This window comes from Pteropus medius, unplaced genomic scaffold, assembly GCF_902729225.1.
Source record: "Pteropus medius unplaced genomic scaffold, Ma_sr-lr_union100, whole genome shotgun sequence".
Lineage (NCBI taxonomy): Eukaryota > Metazoa > Chordata > Mammalia > Chiroptera > Pteropodidae > Pteropus > Pteropus medius.
In genome coordinates, this window is record NW_024351729.1 from 19,802,918 (window position 1) to 19,828,495 (window position 25,578).

Genomic DNA, 25,578 nt, shown 5'->3' on the forward strand with positions numbered 1-25,578 from the left:
TGTTCAATAAATGTTTGTTGACAGAATAAAAAAGATGAATAAATGAGTCAATCCAATCACTACGCTAAACCTGCATATAATATTTGGAAGAGCTTAGTTGGTTGTGTTTTACATCTCAAAGTTTATAGCTCAGGTAAACTGCATTGATGTGCCACTAAACCTTTACAGTTCTGCTGCATTTATGAAACTCTTCTATGTGATACAAATTTATAGTTCTAGAAAGGGGAAAAAAATGACCTGAGCAGATTTAAGGCCTGTTTTTGTATTATCAATTGGCAAGGAAGATGCAGTCATGATTTACGGATTCTTAGTGCTGCAGTTAAGAGACTAGACTTTGCAGCAGACTGCATGGGCTCAAACCACGGCTCTCATATTTTCAAGGTAGGTGATTCCTTAACTTCTTTGTGTCTCTTTTCTCCTTGCTAAGATAGAGATATAGTCGTGCACATCTCATAGGGTTGTTGTGAAGAGTGAATAAGTAAATATACGTAGCATTCTTGATGGTTGGTAAGTACTGTATAATTGTTTTCTATTTTTATATTTGGAGAAGATTAACACTTCATTTATTATAAAAGGCTAACATTAGTAGACAGTGTTAGGAGGTAACATCACCATGCTGATTTTGAAGTATACTCACTGGTATGTGTGGGAATTCCATATTTTGCAGCAATTTGCTTTTTACTTAATTTATAAGTCAAAAAATCCTTGGTGTGGTTGCCTTTTCGCCTTTGGGAAGAGGGCAGCAATGCAGTTAAGTATTCAGTGGTAATTCCCTGGGAACACAATGCTTGGGAGATGGTACTAAATGATCCTTGGGGTGAGTTCATCCGGTTGCTTCTGTACATTGCCTGTAAAATAAAAATCCACAATTTATAATTGTAATAACTATGTATGGTATCAGGTGGGTATGAGACTAATTGGAGGATCACTTAGTAAATTATATAAATGTCTAACCACTATGCTGTACATCTGAAACTCATATAAAATAATATTGAATGTCAATTATAATTGAAAAAAATGAATTAAATACAGTTTTTTAAATCCACAATTTATGTTGCCAGATTAGAAGAGTTTTCCTGTATGAATTTTTTAAACTTACTTTATTTGTAACATAATGTATTATAACTAATCTCACGTAAAAGGCAATATGACAAAAGGGATTTTCTAACAAGAATGTTACTTTTCTACCTGTGTTAATGGAACACTTCTGGGCAGATGGATTTGTTTCAGAGATCTCATTTTGTCAAGCAGTGGACGAGAGCCAGAAGCCATCTGATTGAGAATTCCTTTTAGCCTTATGAAGAGTTCTATCATCTTTTCTACTGGCTTTTGATCTTCCCTAGGGAAAAACACCTAACAGAAACAGAATAAAAATAAATGATTTATGTGGAGAAAGTAGAACCTTCACACACTGTTGGTGAAAATATTAAAAGGGACAATCATTTTGAAAAACATTTTGAAAGTTTATTAAATGGTTAAACATAAATATACCACATAACCCAGCAATTCCTTTCCTAAGTATTTACCTGAGAGAAAAGAAAACATGTCCACTCAAAGCTTTGTATGGGAATGTCCATAGCAGCATTATTCGCAATAGCCAACAAGTGAAAACAATACAAGTAAACTAATAAACTAAATATATATCCTTAAACTGGAAGGTTATTTGGCAATAAAAAAAAAAATCAAATACTGACACATATTTCAAAATGTATGAAACTCAAAAACATTATACTAAGTGAAAAAAGCCAGACACAAAGAGCACATATTGCATGATTCAATTTGTATAAAAGGTCTAAAGAATGCAAATTTATTGAGACAGAAAATAGATTAAAAGTTGATTGAGCTAGAGGTCAGAATGAGAAGTGACTGCAAATGGACACAGATTTTTGGGAGCAGTTTATGGAAATGTTCCAATATTGGATTGTGGAAATATTGATGTGATTCTATACATTTACTTAAAAAAAAGCATTGAATTGTACACTTAAAATGAGTGAATTTTATGGCATATAAATTATATCTCAATAAAGTCACCAAAAATAAATTATTTTAAAAGTCAAAAAGGCAAATAGTAATTACATAATTCTTCATGTATACTATTGCTCAAACCCATGTAACATGCTCCTTAAAAGCAGAAAGGCTTTGTCAAAAAGCTTACAGGCTTAATCATAAGCCCATTATGCTTTTCCGATGCAGAAAAAAAAAAACATTGAAAATATTTTAAAATAATTTTATTCTCTTATTTATTTATTCATTCAACAAATATTAATTAAATGCCTGCTATATTCCCAGCACATCTTCTCTCCACTAAAGGGGCTTTGGTCTAATAGGAAGAACAGATATCAAGCAAGTCAACAAACTAAAGGCTGGGTAATATGAGGAGGTTGGTGTGAGTTTAGCTAAGAAATCAAAGGAGGTCTTTCCAAGATGGAATCCCAAAAGAGAGAAAGAATAAACCACAGAAAGAATAAGGAGAGGAAAATTATAGACAGAGGGGGAAAAATGTGAGGTCCATTAGGAAGGAAAGCTCTTGGCATGTGCAAGGAAGAAATAACCAGCATTATAAGCACAAGATTCAGTCAGAAAGATGTCATGCAGACATAGCCGCCTCCATAGCGCAGCAGCTAATTGCAATCAGATTTTTTCTAAATTAAAATCAACATTCTGTTTTTTCTTCCAGCTCTGCCAAAATTCTAGGCATTCCTATGTTGATATGAAATAAATTGACTAATGAAGAGAATATTTTTCATTATTATTGTTTGAGATACGTAAAAGAATTTAGGTCTTCGGCTTGTCAAATGTACGTGTTTAATTACTAGACTCAACAGAAAATATTTGATTTGATATATGCTCTGCAGAAGCATTATAAAACAAGACTTAAATTTTTAGATGAACAAAATTAATACTATCATTTAATATACACTTTATTTTTTTATTATTGTTTTATTATTATTATTATTTGTGTCTATAGCACCTGGTCTTCCTATGTGGTCTCCCATCCAAGTACTAACCAGGCCAGACCCTGCTTAGCTTCCAAGAACAGACATCGGGCTTGTTCCAAGACCATGGATTATGGTTCCACTGGGACATGAACCCAGGACCTTCTGCATATAAAGATGTACTAACCGCTACACTATGAACCACATCCTCATATACACTTTAGATTATAATTTATGTGAAACAACTGTCTGTTTAGTTAATGGGTATTCTCTGAGTTCCTCTATGGGCCAGGCACTGTTGATATTTGAGATGTTTCAGTGAACAAAGAGGACCTAGGAACTTATATTCTAATAGAGGCAGACAGAAAATAAATAATAATAATGGATATTAGATAAAAGATATAGTATTAATCTGGAAGGGCAATAGAAAACAAATAGAGCAAGAAAAGTTTTGAAAGTACTGTATGTGAAGTTGGTTGCATCTTAAATAGGATGGTCAGAGTAGGCCTTGTTGAGATCAATGATGAATAAAGACAAATAGCCCTGTAAACCATGTGAAGGGTGCCTCAGCTTGTGGTGCCCTGGACCCAGGGAGTAGCCAAGTAGGAAATGGAATTTTAGAAATGGAGAGAGGTTGTGCAGATCCTGGAGAATTTGAGGTTTTACTTGAATAAAATGGGGAGCCACTGGAAGGTGTTAAGCAGAGGGGTGCTATAAAATTACTCAGTTTTAAAAGGATCACTCTGGCTGCTTAGGGATGGTAGGGTAGAAAGAGGGCAAGTGTGGAGGTAGGGAAGTCAGTTAAGAAACTATTATAGAAATATAAGTGTTGGATGATGACGACTCAGGGAAGAATTATTTATAAGTAGTCCTAAAATATTTTTATCCCCTTTGCTGTTTCAACAATATAAGTCTGCCGTGCTGCTTTTAGTTTTTCTTACTAAAAGAGAAAGACATTTTTTCAGTTCTTTTTCAATAACATGTAAATATTTTTGACTTACAATAGACATGAGTGAACATAAAGCCTAATTTCCCTATATTTATATTTTTCTTTCAGTTTTTTTTTTTTATTAACTAAGTAATGATAAAGCATCTACTTATTGCAAGACGGAGTCATTGCTGGCTTAATAAGCCCTAATTATGACCATTTGTTTTGTTTTACTGGATAACTAATGGTAGCCTCTATCTAAATTGATGAGGAAACACAAAAGCTCTTTGAAAACACACCAAAAACCCTTATTCTTTTACTAGAAAAAAAAAAAAACTTCATTCAAATCTTTATTTTTATACTACCAAATTAATGCTCATTGACTGTAAAAAAATTATAACATTTGTACTTCATACTTTAGTATAGTATGTATTAAATTTAATTTCTGGAGTTGGATATACAAACAGAGTTAATGAGGCCATAATATTAATTTTCTCATCTATAAACGTGCAAATTTGCAATATATGATCTCTAAGGTCCTTTATTTAGCTCTAAAATAAAACTATAATTCCAAAAGCTATACCAATAGATCTCATTCCTTATAGTATCAGAGGGCATCTATGTGTAATCAAATAATTTTATACTAAAGTATAAATATAAAATATTTCATCAGCAGTAACTTGCCTTGTATGTGAAGTTGTAAAGGTCTAAATAGTGTAGAAGAGTCAGTCCAATGAGATAAGACTGACGAGATCTCTCTGGAAGAGGCAGGCTGCAGAATTCCTTCATGGCATCTTCCAGTTCGAGATTGGTCATATTAGCATCACAAGAATGCAACCAGAACACACGAGAAATAATCTGCAAGTTGGAAGAAGAAAAGTATTTTAGTTGTGAATCCTCTGAGAGTCATCTGTCCATTTTGAGAGATTTTTCTTATATATTCTTAGACTTCATTTAAAAAATATAACATTATCTTCAAAATAAAATACTTTTTTAATTCAAAGCATTAATTACTATCAATAAAATTAGAGAGAGCCATAGTTCACTGGAAAGCTTAAGAAATAAGATGGGAAAAGAGATCAAAAGGCATTTACAATGATTCCCAGATTTCTTGCTTGAATGACTGGATAAATGATGGTACCAAGGAAGATAACTGGTTCAGAGTAATTTTGGAGAAAATACTAGTTTAAGACCTATGCTGCATTTAAAATTTAATCTTACTTTATTCAAATTGCATTTCATTTTTATAATTGTTCAAAATTATACTCTCGTAAAATAAACTCTTGGGTCTAGAAATGAAAGGCAAAGAAAAAATTCCCAGAATCATGCAATAATGTGAAGCGACCACCCTGGACAAGTAATGCTTGCATAAAAAGTAAGGTGTGAATATGGGAAGTAAGATGTCATCTCTATTGCCACCGAAATAAAGAGAAAAGTTTAAGAAAAGTAAGATTGTAGAAACTTTTCTCTCTTTCCTTTTGAAGGTAATAAGAATGTATGCTCTCCATTTACAGGTTTTAATTTATTCAAATGAACCTGTTCTTTAGAAGCCAAAAACATGATTGCTGAAATTAAGTTTTAGTATCAAGTGAGCAAAAGGTGAGATCAAAGGGAAAAGGTGAATGACTATTATTTTCTAGGTCAAGAGGAAAAAAATGAAGGCAAAGCAGTCTTGATTTTTGAGGGAACCAATTAACATGACATAAGTAAATATAAATATTGGACAAAGGCAGTCTTAAAGCCTTTAAAAAAAACATTATCCAATATCGGAGAATGGCTGGGCTTTGCTGAGAAATGACACACACTGTCACTTGTAAATTTTGAATGGATGAGGGCTTAAGCTCTGCAGCTCTTTTGGAAAATTTCTATGACACTTCCAGACAAAGGACTTTAAAAAAGGATAAAAGATAAGACATTCCAAGTGAAAAACCCTATTATCAACCTATAAGGAAAAAATATTATTCATTTTTTCAGACCAAAAATGTTTAATATACCCACAAATTATCCAGAGTTCCCTTGATCATACCTATTGTATATACTATGCCTTGCCTTGGGACTTTTAAAAAGTGAAAAAGGATTAAAAATGAGTATTTTTATTTTAGTTTCAGCAAATTGCACATAGTCTCTCTGTATCCCCACCCTAGTTAGTTTTCTGAAATTTTACTTTAATATCATCATAATAGAATGTGCAAATTGACTTCAGATGATGTGATTGTGATAGCGAATATCAAGAACTAATGACACTTCTTAAGAAAATTACCTGGGGGTAAAGAAAAGGAGAGGATAAAGGAAGCAAGAAGAAGAAGGAAGTCTTGAGGAAAAGGAACAGATGGTGATAATATTCTTTCTTCAGGACTTTTCTTCAATCTTCACTTAAGAATCAGGCCTCTAATTTTATCACTTACGTGGAAAATTCACCAGATTTGCATTCAATTACTCAGCATTTTATTGATAAGGGCTCAATAAATACTAAATGCTTTTCAGACTTATAAAAACTGGATATAAGTACAAAAACATTCCACCCCACCTCAGCTCTGTTATCAGGGATAGGAATGGCCAGCAAATTGTCAATACTCCTATTGGACATTCCTGTCATTCTCCTCAGTTCTTCTTTCAGCTCTTCGACATTTTTAAACATTTCTATTAACTGACCTGCAAGAAAAACAAAACAAAACAAAACAAAACAAAACACCAATGTTAGTTGCAATGTAATTTTTTTTTTAGTTGTACTAACACAGAGAAACCTTCTGGACTAAAGCATATATTCAACATGCATGCTTTATGTCAAGAACAGATGTAGCCCAGTTTTGGAAAACTTGGCATCTTAAAGATGTATTTCTACTTGATTTAGACTTGTTCTTATTATGATATCATTAACCCAGGTAACAGATTGCTCTGTGTTATAAATTTTCCTTAGATGACTAAAACTCAAGGTTCATTCAAAGAAAATACAGTTTCCTCACAGACTCAGATCAAATAATGCACTAACTATATATCTCTTCATTTATTTATAACATCACACAAGTTCAAAATGTTTTTTACCTCAGATCATATAATATTGTCAACATAGGGCAAGGTTTGCTAAATCCACAACATAATGCCACAGGGCATTTTTCTTTAATTTTGCCCAGCACATTACAGTTTATATATGGTTTTTATAATCATTACCTCACTTTTAAATAGAATGTTTAATATCAAACTCTTTAAGGACTGTGATTATAATTATTGCATATCTAGGTCATTTAATGCATAATATTTTGACTTTATTTTGGCAGATGGCGATCTCCATTCTGCAAAATGCCTTTTGATTTCCTCACGAAGTATCCCTCATGCAAATACACTTTATTTTTGGACTTAGTGCCCTTCCAATTTTGTGGCTGCCTGTTGTCCAAAATTCTGAATGCTTTTCTTTTCAGTATTGAGGTATTATGCAAAGAAGAAACGTATTGCGTGATGCCTCATGCTCAGAATACTAATAGAAGGTTCTGAATTGAAATTTCTATAGAGAGCAGTGCATCTTTTATTCTTTTTTATTTTTTAAATCTTATTATTCTCATGGAAGTAAATAAAATTTTGTACTAGCTCATGCAACCGACTGTCTAATCTACTTTAATATATCAGAGAAACACAAGGTAAATGGCATAACTAGTTAAATTTTTGAAGATCTTTTTGCTGTGAAATCAAATTTCCCTGCTTTATTTCTGCTAGCTTTCTGTGCTTTTACTTTAGACAAGTAACCATATTTGAAAGCTTTAGGTTTTTGATATGTGAGAGCAAATACAAAGCAAGTTTTGTTGGAAACTTCAAAAAAGCCTTTCTTAAATGGCAGCATGTGAATCACATGCATACTAATAAGACAGCATTTAAAATATGGATGGGGACACACCTGGTTTTCCAGAAGTATCTGCACTGTTATTGACATGCAGCATGGTTTCTATGGCTGGCATTAATCGTGTGATATTTTCCAAATAATTCATTTGCAATGCCTGTTCTAGGAACCTGGAGTGAAACAGAAGAGATGAAATTGTACCAGACATTTTAATAATTTGAGAAGGGATTTCACCAAGGAAGAAGACAATGGAAAAACTTACCGATCCACATTTAAATTAATTTTGACTGGATCCCCAGTAAGCAAATCCCTCAGTTTTTGAGATATAACACTGTCATGGTATAGGATGCTGGTTGCTATTTCGGTGCCAAGCTCTGCTGCTTCGAGGAGTTGCACGTGGAATGCACTCTCTTCACACAGATTCTCGAAGTTCATATTAGAGAGCTGGCACATTTTCTCTACTGAATTGAAAGTTTCAGATTCACAAAGAAGTTCAGTCAAATTTCGAAGCTGAGACACCTTTCCAGAAAGAAGAAAGAGTGGGAAATGGATTGTTACATCATTCTAAATATTTAGTCGATTATAAGCAACCAAAATTGATTTACTCCAAAAATTTTTGCGTAGGTGTTAAGTCAGTTGGAATAAGGCAGCAGTTTTACCACAAAGCTCTATTTTCTGTCATGTGAGTCTATCATTCTCTTAAGAATTTTACAAGTCTATGGCCATGCCACCCTGAACAAACCCAATCCCATCTGATTTTGGAAGCTAAGCAGGGTCAGGCCTGGTTAGTACTTGGATGGGAGACCATGTAAGAACACCAGGTGCTGTAGGTGTAAAAATAATAATAATAATAATAAGGGATTGTAACCTCACAAGGTCCTCGCAATCTGTGAGGTCAACCAAGTTTAAAAGATGTAGTTTTGTTTTATTCCATTTAAATCACAAATTCTTAAATGAATGTTATATTTTAGTTTATATTTTAAATCATGTGTAAGGGCAGATAGCAAAGTACATTTGTTTTGAACTTCAAAAAATTCTTCCTCACACCCCTTAGGATGCCTACTATCAAAACTAAACAAAAACAAAAACAAAAAAACAGAAAATAATAGGTATTGGCAAGGATATAGAAAATTAGAACCCTTGCGCATTGTTGGTAGAATGTAAAGTGATATAGCCACTAAGGAAAACACTATGGTGGTTCCTCAAAAAATTAAAAATGGGATTCCCATAAAATCTAACAATTCCTCTTCTGTGTATATACCCCAAAGTATTGGAAGTTGAATTTTGAACAGATATTTATACTCATGTTTATAGCAGCATTACTCACAATAGCGAAGAGGTGGAAGCAACCCAAAGGTCCATTGACAAATGAATGAATAAATGCAATGTGGTATATACAAACAATGGGATATTATTCAATGTTAAAAAGGAAAGAAATTCTGACACATGCTACAACATGGGTGAGCTTTGAGGACATTATGCTAAGTAAGCCAATCACAAAAAAAATAAATACAGGATGATTCTACTGGTATAAGGACTTAGAGTAGTGAAATTCATAGCAACAGAAAGTAGAATTGTGATTGCCAAGGAATAGAAGAAGAGAAGGATAGGGAGTTGTTGTTAGTGGGTATAGGGTTTCAGTTGTGCAAGATTAAAAGAGTTCTGGAGGTTGGTTGCACAATGATATGGGAGTGTTTAACAAGACTGAACTATGGAGTTAAAAATGGTTAAGGTGGTAAATTTTATGTGTATTTTACCCCAATTAAAAAAATTAATTGACAAGAAAAAGCCTTTTTTAAACTGCAGCCTGAGAATCACACACATTTTAATAAGGCTGCCTTTAAAATACGGACAGAAATACACCTAGATTTTCAGAAGCATATACACTGTTACTGACATTACCTTCTACCCTCTTTCTTATTGAGGGAAACTAGGTGCTTTTGTTCTATGGAAGTGCTTTAAAGGAGCTTAAAATCCCACACCCAATGGAAAAGGAGAAGAATGGAAATTAACTAACTTCTGTCCTGTCACTAATACTCTCTGTGCTTCACTATGCTCTGTGTAATTTGAGGATATATCCTCAAGTCATACTTTCTGGGGGAAAATTATGCCTCTGGGAAAGCCAGTTCAGTTGTGCTTGGAAGCTACCCACAGCTATTTCTTTTAAGAAGTCAAATAATTTTGAGCAGCATTTTAAAAAAGCAAATATATGTGCCATTCATTGCAGCTCAGTTTCTAATCAGAAGTTGTGTTTTGACAGAAATGAATTATTTTATAATGCAGGCAAATGTTTGGAATATTTCTTTTCACATCAAATGGGAAAGACACACAGATGTGTCTTTGATGAGAGGTTTATAGTTACTGCATGCAGGCAGAAGCAATTAAACACCAATCACCTTAGATAACAAATATTATTGGCCTATTTTCCACTATATTTAATATTATAATTGACTTTTGGCTTTGAGCTATCTAAAAATGGTCTCATATGTGTTAAAATTCTACTTCCTAGTCTTAATGCTATGAGAAATTTTCCATTATGTAATAGATCCAATCATTTTACCAGCTGTAACTACATGTTTGCCACTCTATTACTTCCTTTGATTTTCCAAATACTAGATATGATTAAACTTCTAATGAATGAAGCCAAACCTCTCGTTATACCCTCCAGTGAGGATATAGAAAAGGATAAATACTGGTAGCCCAATATATTTGTTTTCATTGAGCATTTTACTCAGTAGAGACCAAAGTATAGTTTTGAATTGCAAGTTTGGCATATATGTATGAGAAACCAGTAAAAGTTTATATAGGATAATCTCAGCTTGGTCAAATAAAAATTATAGAAGATGAAACGGAAATCTAGCCATGCTGCTAAAGTAGATTTGGTTCGCTGAAATAAAAATTTAATTCAAGGTCTTTAATGTAGACTGCACGGTGGGACACATCCACCAATAAGCAACTCGATGGTCATTTAGCATTTGTCATTATTTACCACTGTTTTCTAAAAGCAAAACATGCATTGAACTTCTTAAACATTATGGATTATTAATAATCAACATAAGTTTAGAGAATTATAATTCTCTCTTCCAAAGTATGTGTCAAGTCTAGGTTTCAGGTTTGTCACAGCTTTATATAGAGAGAGTCTCTCTCTCTTTATCACGACCCTGGTCCACATAGTAAAAGTTCAGGCCTAAACTCGAACAATGATCCATAACTAATTCCACATCCAGCTGCAACTGAATTCCTCAGTGCTGTGGTCCCCAAATGCACCTGAATCAGAATTGTAAGTGACATGATGGTATACACTTCAAATGTCATAGGCATAAAAATTATAAAAGAGCAACACTCCTCCCTGGGCTCTTGGTAGGGGAAAGGAAACTATTTAAAAATTTAAAGGTGTTACAATAAAAATATTGTGTTATATGTATTTCTGCCCACTATGGGGAATATCCACTTTATGTATAGTTCCCCAATCAGGAACTTATTCCTCTCACCAAAGAGATTGGAAAGAAAAAGGGATAAAATAAACGATGAAGGGAGGAGAAAACACAAAAGTTCAAGAGTAGAATGTTAGGGCTGGAACAGAGGGGTAGGAACAGAGGAAGTCACCAATAAACAACAGGCATGTGGCATTTTGGAAGGTCTAAACCTTCTTAGAAATACCATGAATAGAGTTTTGGAATGGGTGGGCCCTAACTGACTCTCACAATCAGGATACTAATTACCAGGGATGGCAAAGCAGAGGAGTAAAAGCATTGCTTATTGTAAAACTCCAGAAGTTTGTCTTCACTCTTTCAGTGATATATACTGAACATTTTCTACGTGTCAGACTCTATGCCAGGTGCTGAGGATACAGCAGTAAAGAGACAGACTTAGCGGTGTGCTGTTCCTCATGGAGCCTATAGTCTTAGAATGAAAGGGTCTGTCAATTGTAAATAACAGCCCTGCTTGTTATAAACGATAATAGGTTTTCTACCCATGGGGAAAAAAAATTGTAGTTTATTTCCACCTCTGCAGCTTTTAGAAATTTTTTCACGACATAACCCTCATGGGAACAGTATATTAAAAATATAGATGCTATCTTAAATTATTCTTAGGTCTGTTCCCACTCCATTATTGCAAATGATGAAGAATGCATTGCTTCCGTGTCCCTAGTGTGTACTGTATGCTCTGCCCAGTTGCTTCGCCAGTTGAGAACTACAATGAGTAACTGCCCAGGTAACCCGATCACGTCTCCAGGGCTCTGCTTTAACACTCTCATTTGTTCTTACATTCAAAAGTCAGGTCTTAAGCTCCTACTATGTGACAGAGGCTTCAGAGATGCAGAAGGCATAATTTCATCTGAGTTTATACTCTAGCGAAGGAAATCAACTCTATGTATATAACAAATTATAATGCTAAGTAATAAGTTGCAAAAGCCAGGAATCTCACTATCATCAGGGACTCTTTCTTATGCCTCACACCCCACGGGCTGCTATTTCATGTCAACTCAAATTCTTACAATACTCTTGAAACTGCCCCTTCTTTCTATTCTCTGCCATTGACATAGTGCAGGGTCTTGCTTTTTGCTTAGGTTACTGCAAATATCACCTATTTGGCTTTCTTCCAGTTTATCCTCTATGATTCTCCCAGAGAGATCTCTTTCTAAAATGCAAATGTCACCTTCCTCAAATTCACAACTTTAAGATTAGATTCAAATTCTTTGACTAAGCATAAAGAGGCCTTTGGGATCTGGGCCCCGTCCCTACAGCCCCATTCTTGCCTCTCTCATAAGCAGCTTATGCTCCAGCTGGACACATGACTCCAGGTAACCTATATCTGTGCATCATGTTCATACCTTTTCTTATAAATGTAGGTCTCTATGTCTGGAATGTGGGATTGTAAATGAATCTTACACAGGCCTGCAAACTCAGAATAAACATTATCTTCTCCATAAATATTTTTCTCTTTACCTCCATCCCCTTCAATCTGAGTTAGACATTCTGCCTCCACACACAGAATCCTGCCCTTCCAACACTTTTCTCACTATAATTATGGATCTGCTTTTCCATCTCCACTGGATTGATTATAAACATTTTGGGGTTACATATTATATCTTTTAAGAAATAGATTAGTATTATGAGAGCACAGATGATGGATGGAATGAAAGTATGGATAAATAAATGCGCACAAAGTCATTAGCCTGGCTGGGGAAAAGGAAGAAAGATGATACTCTAATATTATAGGAGTGACATTTAAACTTGTCCTTGAAGGATGAGTAGGAATTTTATAGATGAATGCATAATCTCCTTCTCATTTGCACAAACAAATTAAGATAGTGCTAAATTAAGTACATTTGAAATTTTGATTTGTGTAGAAGACTAAGACTGAAAGGTAAGTAATCCAACTAGCATATTTATTTATAATATACATGGACATGTGTTTTGGATGCCTGCTTAATTATGCCATGTTGACTATATAACAAGTCATCTTGCTTGCTCTGAATAAACCAGTTCTAATTTTACTTTATCCCTGGCTACATAACTCAAATTAAACTGCTGTTCTTACTAGAAAAGCTGCTTTCAAAATTTAATAGGGTTATTTAAGAAATGAAATGAATTTCATCATAACCTGCATACTACATGCATGAGCTAAACAAAGAATAAGACAAATAAACATGAACCAATTCAAATTACAGAGCTCTAAATTTTTTGTTTCATTTTTTTCTCTTTCTTTAATATAAATTATTAGTTTCTGCTTCTGATGGCAATAATAAAACTAAGGTTAGTCAACTTCTGAGATTTTTTATACACTGAAATCTAAAACATCAGCTTTTGGAAATAAAATTTTACAGTTTTAAAAATTAAGGTCATCGCCAATTAGAAATAATATTATGAATGCTTTTTCAAATCATGAAGCTTAATGAGCTAACTATATTATTAATCATTCCTTTATGTATATGTATAGTGTAATTAGGCTCTTATGGGTCATTTCATGCAGAGTTATCCACCGATTAAAAATAAAATACCATTACATAACACCAGAACACTTTTGTCACCCTTTTCTATCATAAATACCAAGTCAAAATAGAACCAGTGTTTATGAAGACACAGGTTTAAAACTTAAACTAAGAGCCATCTTGCCAGAGTACTACAGGAAGTGTTGAAGTTTTTGTTTTTGTTTTTTTTTTTCCTTTCAAGGCTTACTTTTGATTTCAGCACTTCGGGAAGTGAAGAGAAGTAATCCTCATAGGAACCATTTTGAAGAAAAAAATTTTTAAATCGAATCGTAGACTGCAGGAGTCTTAAATTTTCTGTAAAGGAAGGAAGAAAAGTTACCTTCTATGAATTGCAAGGTCATTTAGAAAACCCATTTGAAAGATACCTTTATCCTAATTTATTACTACATTTTTTCTTAGATAATAGCCTATTTCAACCTAAATATAAGAAGAGTGAAAATTTAACCTTTCCTTGAACCACGGAAACTATAGAGTTCATTATTTTTAAAATATTCATAGATATTCTGCTTAGAGACAAAAATGTTTCTAGCAAAGGTGTTAAACAGTTTTGGCTCTTTGCAAACGGGATATGCTTTTATTTATGACTTTTGGATATACTATTAAGTTGAAGCATTTGGGGGAGAATAGTTTGTATAATCACTGTGACACAAACATGCCCTTGCAACCTTAATTAATTCATGCCTGCTAAACGGAGACCATGTTTAATTATTTGTTGTACTATTTGCTTGCCATTAAGTGTGGAAAAATGATTTTGGTGTAAGAAAAGAGAATGCACATCTATAATATGTGAGAAAATATTTTATCTTTAAGAAAAAGAAAAGAAACATCTGATTAAATGCAATCTTCATGGTTGCCCATGTAGGCAGAAAATTGAAAATAAAGTATGTAAGTGTAGGGAGTAAAAATAGTCTGCAACAAAAACTCCTTTGTTTATGTAATTTACATCTGCTTTTCGAAGTCTGTATTCTCATTCTTTATTTTTTGACAACTAAGATTATTAAGGGCATAGAAAATGTCATGTAGGGTTGTGTGAACCCCTAATGTCTCTGGACCTTTGGAAAGTTTTCCAGGTGGCAGTTAGGACATTATCCATTATATGGCCATTATACATTAAGGTTTATCCAGGTAGCCAGGTGGTACTAGCAGCAGCAAGAGAAGTAATAATATAATAATATGATTACATATTCCCTTCTTATATCAAACCACCAAACTGAAACTGATACATATGGAAAGTAAGAATTTTAAATTGTCTTTCTTTTTTAAGCAAATATCTTAAAAGACTTATTACTTTAGAAGAGAATTAGAAACCATGAGCAGTGTTTTAACTATTAAGAAGAGTATTACCTTGTGATCCCTTGGCCAAATTGTCAGTGACATTTCTTATACATGCCAAGTAAGGAATATAAGGACTATCTGTTGATATATTTAAGAGGGCATCTTCGAAGTTTTCCAGTATTAGGAGCCTATAGAATTAGAAAAGAATATGTAAATTAAGTCACATAGAAATAAAGCAAAGCCATTTTTGCTGAGATCGTTTGAGTTCCTAGTTGTTTGCATGGGTTGGCTTTAGTCTTGAAACACTGGAGTGGGACATCTTCCATTATCCAGGCCAGCTGCACAATGGCAACATGATGCTGGGGTCACTGAGTACTTATGTTTTCCATGGGAGTTATAGTTATACTTCATTTAATATCTAATCATAAGTGATATTAAGATCATTTTTCAGCACATTTATGTAAAGGAAAAAAATCACTGGGAAAATTGTGCCTGATAAAATACAGAATTCCCAGTTAAATTTGAATTTCAGGTAAACAATAAATAATTTTTTTGTATAAGTACATCCTGTGAGTCTTGCATATTTTTCTTTTCCTGTCTTTTATTTTCTTTTCCTCTATTTCTGGCAAACTCCCTCTGGGCTTCAGTTTCTTCTGTTATCAAATGAGAGGTAGGTGGATGATCTGCTAGATCCTCTACACCTATAACATTCTCTAAGTAAATTTAAATTTATTTCACTGTGATTAAAAAGAAATAATGACATCCAATTTAACACTGTAAGATTCTTTTTAAAAAACAACCAATTCAGTGTTCCCAAATTAACCACTTCATGGTTTCTTCTTAAATCGACAAGCATATGAGGACATAGCCTAAGATTTTTTGAGGCATACATGTGTGAGTTAAAAAATGCGTGTGTGTTTTGCATGCCCTGTCACATCAACTGTAAGGCCATTTCTCTATTTTCTAACTTCTTCCTTTAATGTCTACTATTGAATTTTATTATTGTAGACATAGAATAAATGTCAATGGCTGATTTGGGGACCATCTACTTTGAATCAAACTGTACAATACACAAATTAACTAGTTTTGTCAGATATTTAACTTAGATTTTCAAATGCTAATAGAAGAGAGTTATCTTGGCCTGACTGTTGAACACATAGGAAAGTGTTTACATTAACATTTAAAAAGTCCCAGGGTGTTTCAGTGTGGGTTAGCTATACTAGGTCCTTGAGGAACTTCAAAAAGAAAGCAAAAATCTACGTCAAGAAGTCTCTAACTTGGCAGTCGGGACAGCTAATTGGTTGGATGGCTGATCCTTATTTAAACACGGTTCATAGCTTCATAATAAAAAAAATAGCTACAATTCCCAAACCATCTTGCTTTTGCTGAGGTATTTCTTTGACCAGAGACTCTCTTCCCAATATCGCCTTTCTCTTGTGTTTGTCTTCCTCTCTGTCATAGTTATTATAGCGTAGAGCCATTTCCATCTTGGGACAGTGCTCGATAGCAAAATATTGGACTAACCGTTCAGATAGAGTGGCATGAGAGATTCGCATGATAAAATTTCAAGCATTTTAGGCTAGAAATGTCCTTGAAATATCATCTAAGCCATTCTTAGTTTCATACAGAACATTCTTGAGATTGGATTTAATATACCCCCCCCCAAATTAAGATTCCATATCTATGTGCCACTGTTTTGGCATAAACATCCAATTATTCCTTCGAAGTGTTTAATTTATGTATTTTTTTAATATATATATAATTGTACCTATTGCCAAAGAATGTTTACAATAAAAGGTGAGGTAATGGATGTGTGCATGCATGAGTGTGCACAGATGCACACACACACACACACAAATAATAAAAAGGATAACCTTAGAACAGAAATAATGAGGAGAGAGAAGGCTATGAGTGGAAATATTTTTGAGCAAATTTCTTTAGAAAATTCTGGACCAAAGATTTTTTTTTATCTTATGCCAAATATTATCACTTTGTGCTAATTTTAAAGTGGAGATGGAAAGGAGTCCAAAGATAAGAAATCTCTTAGTTTTATCAATCTCAACAAGAACCATCTTTAAAGTATTGAATTCTTCCTAATAAACTGTCAGCTAGTTGTCAGCAACTAACTAGCTTGCTGTGGAATTTGCAGGTCTGAAGTACTACCATTATCGACGCTGTAGATGCCCCAAGGCTCTGATAAAGATACCTGCCTTCAGCAATAAGCATCCAGTTATCTCAATTCAAAGGTTTTCTTTTCTTTCTTTCTTTTTAAGTTATTTTTGAAGGCTATGTAGGGAATGTGTTTAAAAGAGCTGGCAACTTGGAAGACCAACTCCAGGCTAGGAGGAAAAGTCCTAAGGCTGCTCCATTGCTCTGGGAGTAGCACCTAATTCAGTCACCTTAGAGCAGAAAAACGGTGGGAGCAGAAATAGGAGGAGGTTGTTTATAAAAGGATTTTGCCTAGAATTACCCAGAGTTGGAGAACTTCTCATTAAGTAATAGAAAGTTTATAAGCAGCTGCACAGACTCTACTGTAGACAAAGAAACGAATGGCTGAAAATAAGTTCTTCTATTGGTTTTATTTGTACAAATTTCCATTAGCATAAAAATGTATCCTTTGGGACTAAAGTCAAAGAATTTCAATTTATCAGGTCTAAATGACCTTTATATAACAGATTATCTAGTCTCTAAATTTGCCTTGAATTATAGGAGTTTATTTCAATTCACCTCTACAGATGACAGCTTGCATTGCTACTTGCGTTGCCTGTGATAATTACTTCAGTTACTATAGGGAACTCCCTACATTAATGGTCCTTAGAAGCCAAAATCACTACAGTCATTTCCACTGCCTGTTTCTGGGATGACATATTTACATGCTCCAATAAGAGTCCAAATTAAACTACCTATAAACAATTTTGCTACCTGAATACTACTGAAACAAATTTCTACATTACCTCAACTGGTCATAAGAAATACTTTAATTTTTAAAAACCCAAATAAATAATAATGTGAAAAATTGCAGACTTCTAGATTTTTCATGACGAAAGATCTTAAAAGAGATGGAAATTAGGCCTCCAGTTAGATTTTCCTCATAGACACCAGGTAACCAATCCAGGCAGGACATATTGGATCTAGTTATGCAATTTTAGAATGGAAAAAGAGATGCTAATATGTTTCAACTTCACTACAATTCAACTATGTCCTTTGGTAAGTCAATAGTTGATTTTTCTATTTCATGGTCTTACACACATAAATGTCTATGAATTGTTTTGATTGTTTCAGCCAAGTTACCTATCAATTTAGAAACAAACCAACAAATCAACAGAGAAAGACTTACTGTGCAGCCAGGCTGCTTGGGGAAAGCAACCGTCCACCTTCACGCCACATATGTGTTGTATTATCAGAGCCACCTGAAGTAATAACATTTATATAGGTAAATATTTAACATGCTTGCTTAAAGGATTTATTTTTCTTAGCAGAAATCATTCCAGGTCAAAATTAATAGGGAGAAAATGCAGAAAAACTGCAGAATTTTTCTCCAAAGGATTTCACAAGTGAGGTCTGGAAATATTTAGATATTTACAGGGAGTAGGTGCCTACTGATCGACATAAACCCATTGGTCAAGTACATGCATTTCTAACAAATTTTTTCTTTGTTCACCAGATCATTACATTATTTTATGCTAAGATCTGTATGCTACATTATTTTATCTTAAGACCTGTATGCATAGATAACTCTCGAATATTATAACGCAGATTGACTACTGTGCAACTTGTTAATCAAATGAAGCCAATTTCAGTCATAGATCACTGCATTTTCTTTGCCTTCAGTCGTATAGAACTTAGGAACATCTGCCATCGCTAATCCATAGTTTTCATCTTTCAAAAAGCAGCCACTGATTTCAATTGAAGGCAGCTGTGAATGCAAATTGGCTCATTTTAACAGAACGGTTTTGAGCGGTCTCAAATACTATGAAGGTCTGGAGTGTGGAAGGTCATCACTAAGTTGAGTCTAATGGAAACCATATGTGGAGATCCAATTCAACACTGAGAATTGCCCCTAGAAGTTAAATAGGTTGCTGATTCAGCTTGCCGCTTAACATTGTATCATTAAAGAGTAAATGTGTAACAGCATTCACATGAAAAATCGAAAATGAAAATACCTTAAATGGCTACTGCATAAATAAAAACATCATAAATCCAATGCTTTTATTCAACCCCTTTAGGAAACAGTATCACTTATTTCAGTTTTCTCTTCAGACACTACTTATTCTTATAAATAATCCAGTACATTTCAGTGCTGTCATTGTTAACATTGACCTAATCTCTTTCAATGGGAAATTTTATTACCAGCATTAAAGCTCTCCCTTTATCTCTAGTTACTGTGTCTTAAAAGCTTCTAAAAACATCCTAGCACAAAACTATGCACTGATCTATACTTTCTGGTGCTGATCATTTAGTTTATTTAAATTAGCATGTATGTAAAGAGCATCACAGAATTATCTATCTCCACATCAGTCATGTCTGAACAACGTTTGCACAATCCCTAGTAACTGGTAGAGTGGCTTTTCAGTTTTCCTGTGCTCCACTCAAGGTGCAGCTAAATATTGCTCTAATGATAGCAATGAATCACTGAGTTAAAGGATCAAGAACAAAGATGTGCAGAATAGATAAGCCTAATTAATAATGGCAATATTGATTATTTATTGAATTATCAATAAATAATAGAATTATTTATAGAATTATCCATATATAGAATTATCAAGAATAGGATTCTGTTGTGATTTATGCTTTTGCAGTGTAAAAGTATATAAAATCATTTTTCTAAGACCAAATCTTGCTCATTTTGAACTTCTAAGTGATACCAAGCAAGTTCAGTGGCATTTACATAATATACTGTACGGAGTTTCTCTTCCTCATCAAGTTATTAAGACGAGTAACTAATAGAAATTAACTTTGTGCATATCAATGACAGACTTGATCCTAAATGTTAATAGGAACTTTTCCCTCTTGCTACTTTTCCTTCTGGACTATAAAATATATTGGAAGAAATACTGTACTAAACAGACTTTAATGAAGTGAGAAATATCACAGACCTTTAAAAAGTGAGATTTTACTTTTTTAAGTTTATAGAATTAGGTATATTTAAAAATGGTGCCCATAAACCTAGAAAGAAATCTAGCGCACAGATAACCTCTTCTCGCCAGGATGGCTTTCTAGTTAAAGATGTAATTTCATGTAATTTACTACTTTGCAAAAGAGCAAACTTCAATGAATCACTAAGGTAATCTTTGCTCTCAAAACTCAATGTTTATAAATGGAAATGCTAAATATTAAACTGTAAAGCAGGGATTCTTGCTGAGGCAGAGCTGAGAAGTAGATTTCTTAAGACAGGAAGTTAGCAGACAACCCTCTTTCCCTGCATTTATTACCATCTCCATGTTTCCATGATTGCTGAGGAGGCTCCTAAAAAAACCTTGAAGTGTGTTCATAATGGAGGTTGAATCAGAAGTCGACATGGGGTGGGGGAGGTTGTAGAAATCAGAGTGTGGAGAGGAACTTGGGGATGGCCATGGAAAAATGTATCATGTGGGAAGGAATCTGGCATGATGAGCCAGACTCCACTGGTGGCTGAAAGTGCAGCCATCCTGGGTTTGGTGGTGGCAGGCTCTTGCATGAGATATCCTGGAAGCAAGTGTGCATGTGTCCCAGAGAGTAAATATGAGTGAGTTCATCTAGCAAACAGCTTAAGAGACCTGGATTTGGGCATAGACAGGCCCAGGATTTAACCTCTGTATACTTGCTGGATCTATAACATAGGCAAAATGCCTACTCTTCCTTTGCCTCAGTTTCTTTGTCTATAAAATGGAATAATAACTATACTTCATAGGATTGTTTGGATGATAAAAGGGATTTAAGATAACAAAGCACTTATCAGTGACATAAAAAATACTACCTTTTTTAACTTCCTTGAACAAGTGGTACGAGACTTTCAAAGCCATCTCAATCCTGTCCTATATTAGAAAGGACTCGAGCATCTCTGCTATGAGATACCACTCACTTCAGCTTAATCGAATGTAAAGCCAAGAGAGAAAATGTGTCCACTTCACAAATACTGCTCAATGTCACGAATGCTAAGCAGATGTTGGCCTGGGCAATGTGGCAGAAGGCTGTGCTTGGGGCTAGAGACCACGTGCTGTTGAATGAGTCACTGGTTCAGCCTTTAATGACAAGTTTGGGTTTACTGAAGGATTTCCAGAAATACCTACCAGGATTTTTCAAGGGCCACAAAATTTCTACCCAAAGTAGGTAGGAATTTGGGGTTATAATTTTTAGGAATTGACATTAATGTTATTCCATTGATTTCCTCAGACTAATGAAGTTGCAAGGGTAGGAAATTGAAAAAAAGAAACAAATATAAACATATCAAATTTTCAAACAAAAACATATTTCGTTGATGTATTTCCTTGCCATCTTGACCATCCAATGACATGTTTTAATGCATGCCCAAATCATTAACATATTCATAGGCATTAGACTTGGCCATTGTTAAATATTAAAAAACTGAGTTATATTGTTCACCAGGAGAAATGTGTTGTGCCTCAGTTAATAAGAAGTTCTGCTTACTTCTCTGGCTTCTAAAGCACTGATAAGCTTTTGTCATTTGTAAAAATACTTTTAACTTTATCCTTTTACTTGTATAATTACAAGGTGTGAGTCTGAAGATGAAAAGAAAAAGAATAGTAAGGAAAAACTTGAAGTTCTCGAGTCTTCAAAATGCAAATAAAAAATGCAGAGGAAATAACTGGTGTTTGTTTTGTACACTGTCTGGTTTTATGGCCTGAACTTTTTTAAAAGAGTAAACTTTCCCTGCCCCCTCCCCTCCGCCCGCCCCACGCCTCAATGTTCCTTAAGACTGTTGAATTTAACAACAATCTTGAAAGCTAGTCCTTAATTCTGTAATTGTAGATAAAAAAATGCTCTAGACTACCAGAAATTAGTATCCAAGAGTATTCTACCCTCTTCAGTGAGAATTCTTTAAAGCCTTTCCAAACCTGCTTTTCATATGGAAACTAATGGCTTAAGACCTTAAAATGAACGATCAGCTTGTGACCTGATGCTCTCAGGATACTTATTTGCAATCCAAAAGTAAAGTCTACGTATTTAAAAGCTGACAAATTCAGTGGGAAAAACCTAATTCTAGACTCATGCAGGAAAGGTAAATGGTAACCAAACATTTTACTCAGGGAATAGAGGTTTCTTTCTTAGAGCCCCAAATCTCTCTCTGTATGTGTCTGTGTGCAGATGTTTTGTATTTCCATGTGTGTGCTATATGATGCTATTCTGCATATGCAAACGTAATATTTTCTGACTTACTAGCAACATGCTATAGCTTGTCTTACTGGGATTGACAATAGATTTATACTGATCTATTCATGTTGATATCCTTCATGCGTTTTCAAGATGGCTGGTCAAGGTGTACGTTTTTACTGATAAAAGATTCATTCCGATTAAAAAAACTAAAATTTGAAAACAAGGGCAAAAAATACAGCAATTCAGTATAGGCTTTTGTTCCACATAGTACTGGTAGAAATTTTTGTTGAGGTTTACCCTGATACTTATTTTCTATACCAAGTATGAACAGAGTTTTACAAGCTAAGAGAGATTATTTCACCTAAATAAAACCCATAGAAAGTCACAGCCTCTTTTCCATCCATTTCTCTCTTTCTCCACACTTTGATTAGCTAGATGTCCAAATTTCGTCATAACATATGTCCTCAATGAAGAATAATACCATCCATAAATGATTACTTTGGTTGCACTCTATTTATATTTTTTAGTGGGCTTTGTGACACAGAATTGAATACGGTACGATGGAAATATGATACCTTGAGCTGGGGAGTTCAGCGTGTACAGCAGATGTTTAACAGATTTATGAAGAGTTCTGAAACCTTCATTAGTTGTGACACGTGGGTAAACCTTCTGCACCGCCAGCAGCGCACTAGAGTTGAAAAACAATTAAACCAGATTGCATTTCAAGGTTTGTAGACAGAAACAAAAGGTTATTCGAGGAGAAAATATCTACAATCTAGGAAATTATTCTTATAATATAAAAAGACGAGATGCTACGTTCATTGTTTAATTACTTGTTTGTCTGTTCATCCACAAAAATCTCAACAAAATGTTCATGAATCATGCAGAGTGCTTCATGTACCAGGACTCTAAAGCCTTGGGACTCAAAGGCCTTAAAGTAAGGGAGTAGATTTTACATCAGTTGTATTAAGACTTAAAAATAAGTGGTTAGGAAAAGCAACTTCCAATGAAAAGATACCAATTTTTTTTTAATTAAAAGGAAAATTAAATTTTGGATATTTTTATTAAAAATCAAGCCCAGATAAAAGACCCAGTTTCAGGAATAATTATTATTTAAGCATTTGATAAATATTTACCTTTCGCTAAACAAATGGTAATGTTTTTGGGGAAAAAAAAAGGAGCTTGCCCTAATTAAAGACTGCATTCTATCCTTTAAGTGGCCCATAGGCACTACTCCAGGGGTAGCTCAAAATTAATATCCAGACTAACTGGCACTGTCTTCCCAGGATTATTATGTTACCAGTAAGATGAGCAGTCTGCATTGGAGATGGACAGTCAGCGAACTCACTTATGCTTGAGTTCATTCCATATTTCCAAAACACAATTAGTTACTTAAGAAATGTAATCCTCTTTTTGTCATTGGTACATTAAAAAATGCTGGCATTGTACATATACTTCTGAATCTCACAAATACTATGAAAAATGCAGAGGAAATAACTGGTGTTTTTTTTGTACACTGGTTTTCTGGCCTGGACTTTTTAAAAAGAGTAAGGTGAGGCAATGCTTTAATTTATATGAGTAGTAACTAGAACGAAAGGCTTTGTTAACAATTTGCCATTGTAATATTAAATTTAGTACAAATTAGCTAATAGATTTTCCCTACGTATCTTAGCCGACTGAAGGCTCATTCTAGCAACAGATAACAGTGTGTGCGTATACATTCATGGTACTCTACAATATTTTCGGAATTTTTAATATTTAGATTATCTTACTTTTAGCTTCCTAGCTATGAGTGAAGAGTGCTAAATTTGAAATTTCCTCTAGTATCTAGCATAATATTAGGATATACATATAGATATAAGTGTATATGTATATAAACATACATAAACATATATGTGTATATACAAGTATCATTTTATTTAGTTCTCTAATAATCCCATAAAGTCAGTTTTATATGCCTATTTTGCAGATGGGAAAACTAAAGTTCAAAAATTTAAGTAACTTACACAATTTTATTCAGTTAGTAGTTAAGAAGAGCTGGTTCTGTCTAATTTCAAAGTTTATGTTCTTGCCATGCTACGTCTTTCCTCTGGCACAGAAACTTTGCACCAACATGGGGGTGGAGAGGAGGGCAGAACATTTCTGCATAGAGCCCATAGCCATTGTCAACTTGTTATGCCAGCTGTGTGTCTGGTATAGAGACATGACTGTAATATTTTCATCTTTGCTCTGTGTAAACAGTTGATATCTCAGGCATTTTTATATTTGCCCCAATAATTTCCTGGTTCTCAGACTTTAGTTTTTTCTGAACTCTGATGACCACTGTAACCAATTAAACAGTCTCGGTCACAGATCTCTGCTCACCTGGCCCTCTGCCTGACTTACCTGATCTGTTGTCCCAAATTAACACCTTCAAAGACTGAATACCTAACAATCTCATTAAACTGTCGGCATTGTTATTATTAATATCATTAATAAAATGTCAGTAGACTTAATTCATCTTTTTCTAATAAATTGCAACTTAATAGTAACATCTGGCCCTCATCCTCTCTAAAACCCTTTAAATCATTGATCAGAATATTTTTATTTTACTTCATAGATTTTTTTCTTATTTTCATCAAATAAAAATGAAAGTTATCCCAAACAAGTTGCCTGATAAAAATAATTTTAAAAAGAGTTTTCATGATTCACATCTCAAATCTTCCTCACAAATGGTGAAAATCATGAAAATGTTTTTCATATACACTTCTCAACTTTTTGTGATTGCTCATTTTTGTTAATTTCTGCCATAACCTTAACATTATATAATCTGGTTTGGGTGATTTGGCTATAAAACAACTTGCAACTTAAAAAAAAAATTGTTGGAGGGAATGATAAAAATTTTTATGGTGGTCATAGAGTGAGATAAACTGATGAAACTATAATTTGGTGATAAAATATAGTCATTTGTGAGGAAATGGTGGCTTTTAATGACACTGTCTGTTTAAAAATAAGTTTATAAAGGGCTTTTTTAACAGAAAAATAACACAAGCCACCTATTCAATTTAAAATTTTCTAGTAGTCAAGTTAAAAAAGAAAATTAATTTTAATAATATTTTTTATTTAACTCCAAACATCCAAAATTATTATTTCAGCATCTAATCAATATAAAATTTATTAATGAAATATTTTAAGTCTTTTATTGTACTAAGTCTTCAAAATTCACCATGTATTTTACACTTATGGAATAATACAATTCAGATGCTAAAATTTTTTTTGAGGATACTTAATCTATATTAAGATTTTATTACTTTTACAGGCA

At 33.8% G+C, this 25,578-nt stretch overlaps 1 protein-coding gene and 1 pseudogene across 1 annotated transcript in view; one reads left to right on the top strand and one right to left on the bottom strand.

Moving 5' to 3' along the window:
* ABCA12 (ATP binding cassette subfamily A member 12) overlaps nucleotides 1–25,578 on the bottom strand; it is a 162,883-nt gene that overhangs the window by 62,448 nt on the left and 74,857 nt on the right. The window contains 10 exon segments of the mRNA XM_039844712.1: nucleotides 638–848; nucleotides 1,189–1,353; nucleotides 4,549–4,722; nucleotides 6,392–6,516; nucleotides 7,751–7,863; nucleotides 7,956–8,212; nucleotides 13,876–13,982; nucleotides 15,033–15,151; nucleotides 18,301–18,373; nucleotides 22,853–22,965. Of these exon segments, the coding sequence (XP_039700646.1) occupies nucleotides 638–848; nucleotides 1,189–1,353; nucleotides 4,549–4,722; nucleotides 6,392–6,516; nucleotides 7,751–7,863; nucleotides 7,956–8,212; nucleotides 13,876–13,982; nucleotides 15,033–15,151; nucleotides 18,301–18,373; nucleotides 22,853–22,965 (1,457 nt within the window).
* Nucleotides 8,408–8,526, top strand: LOC120587930 (uncharacterized; annotated as a pseudogene).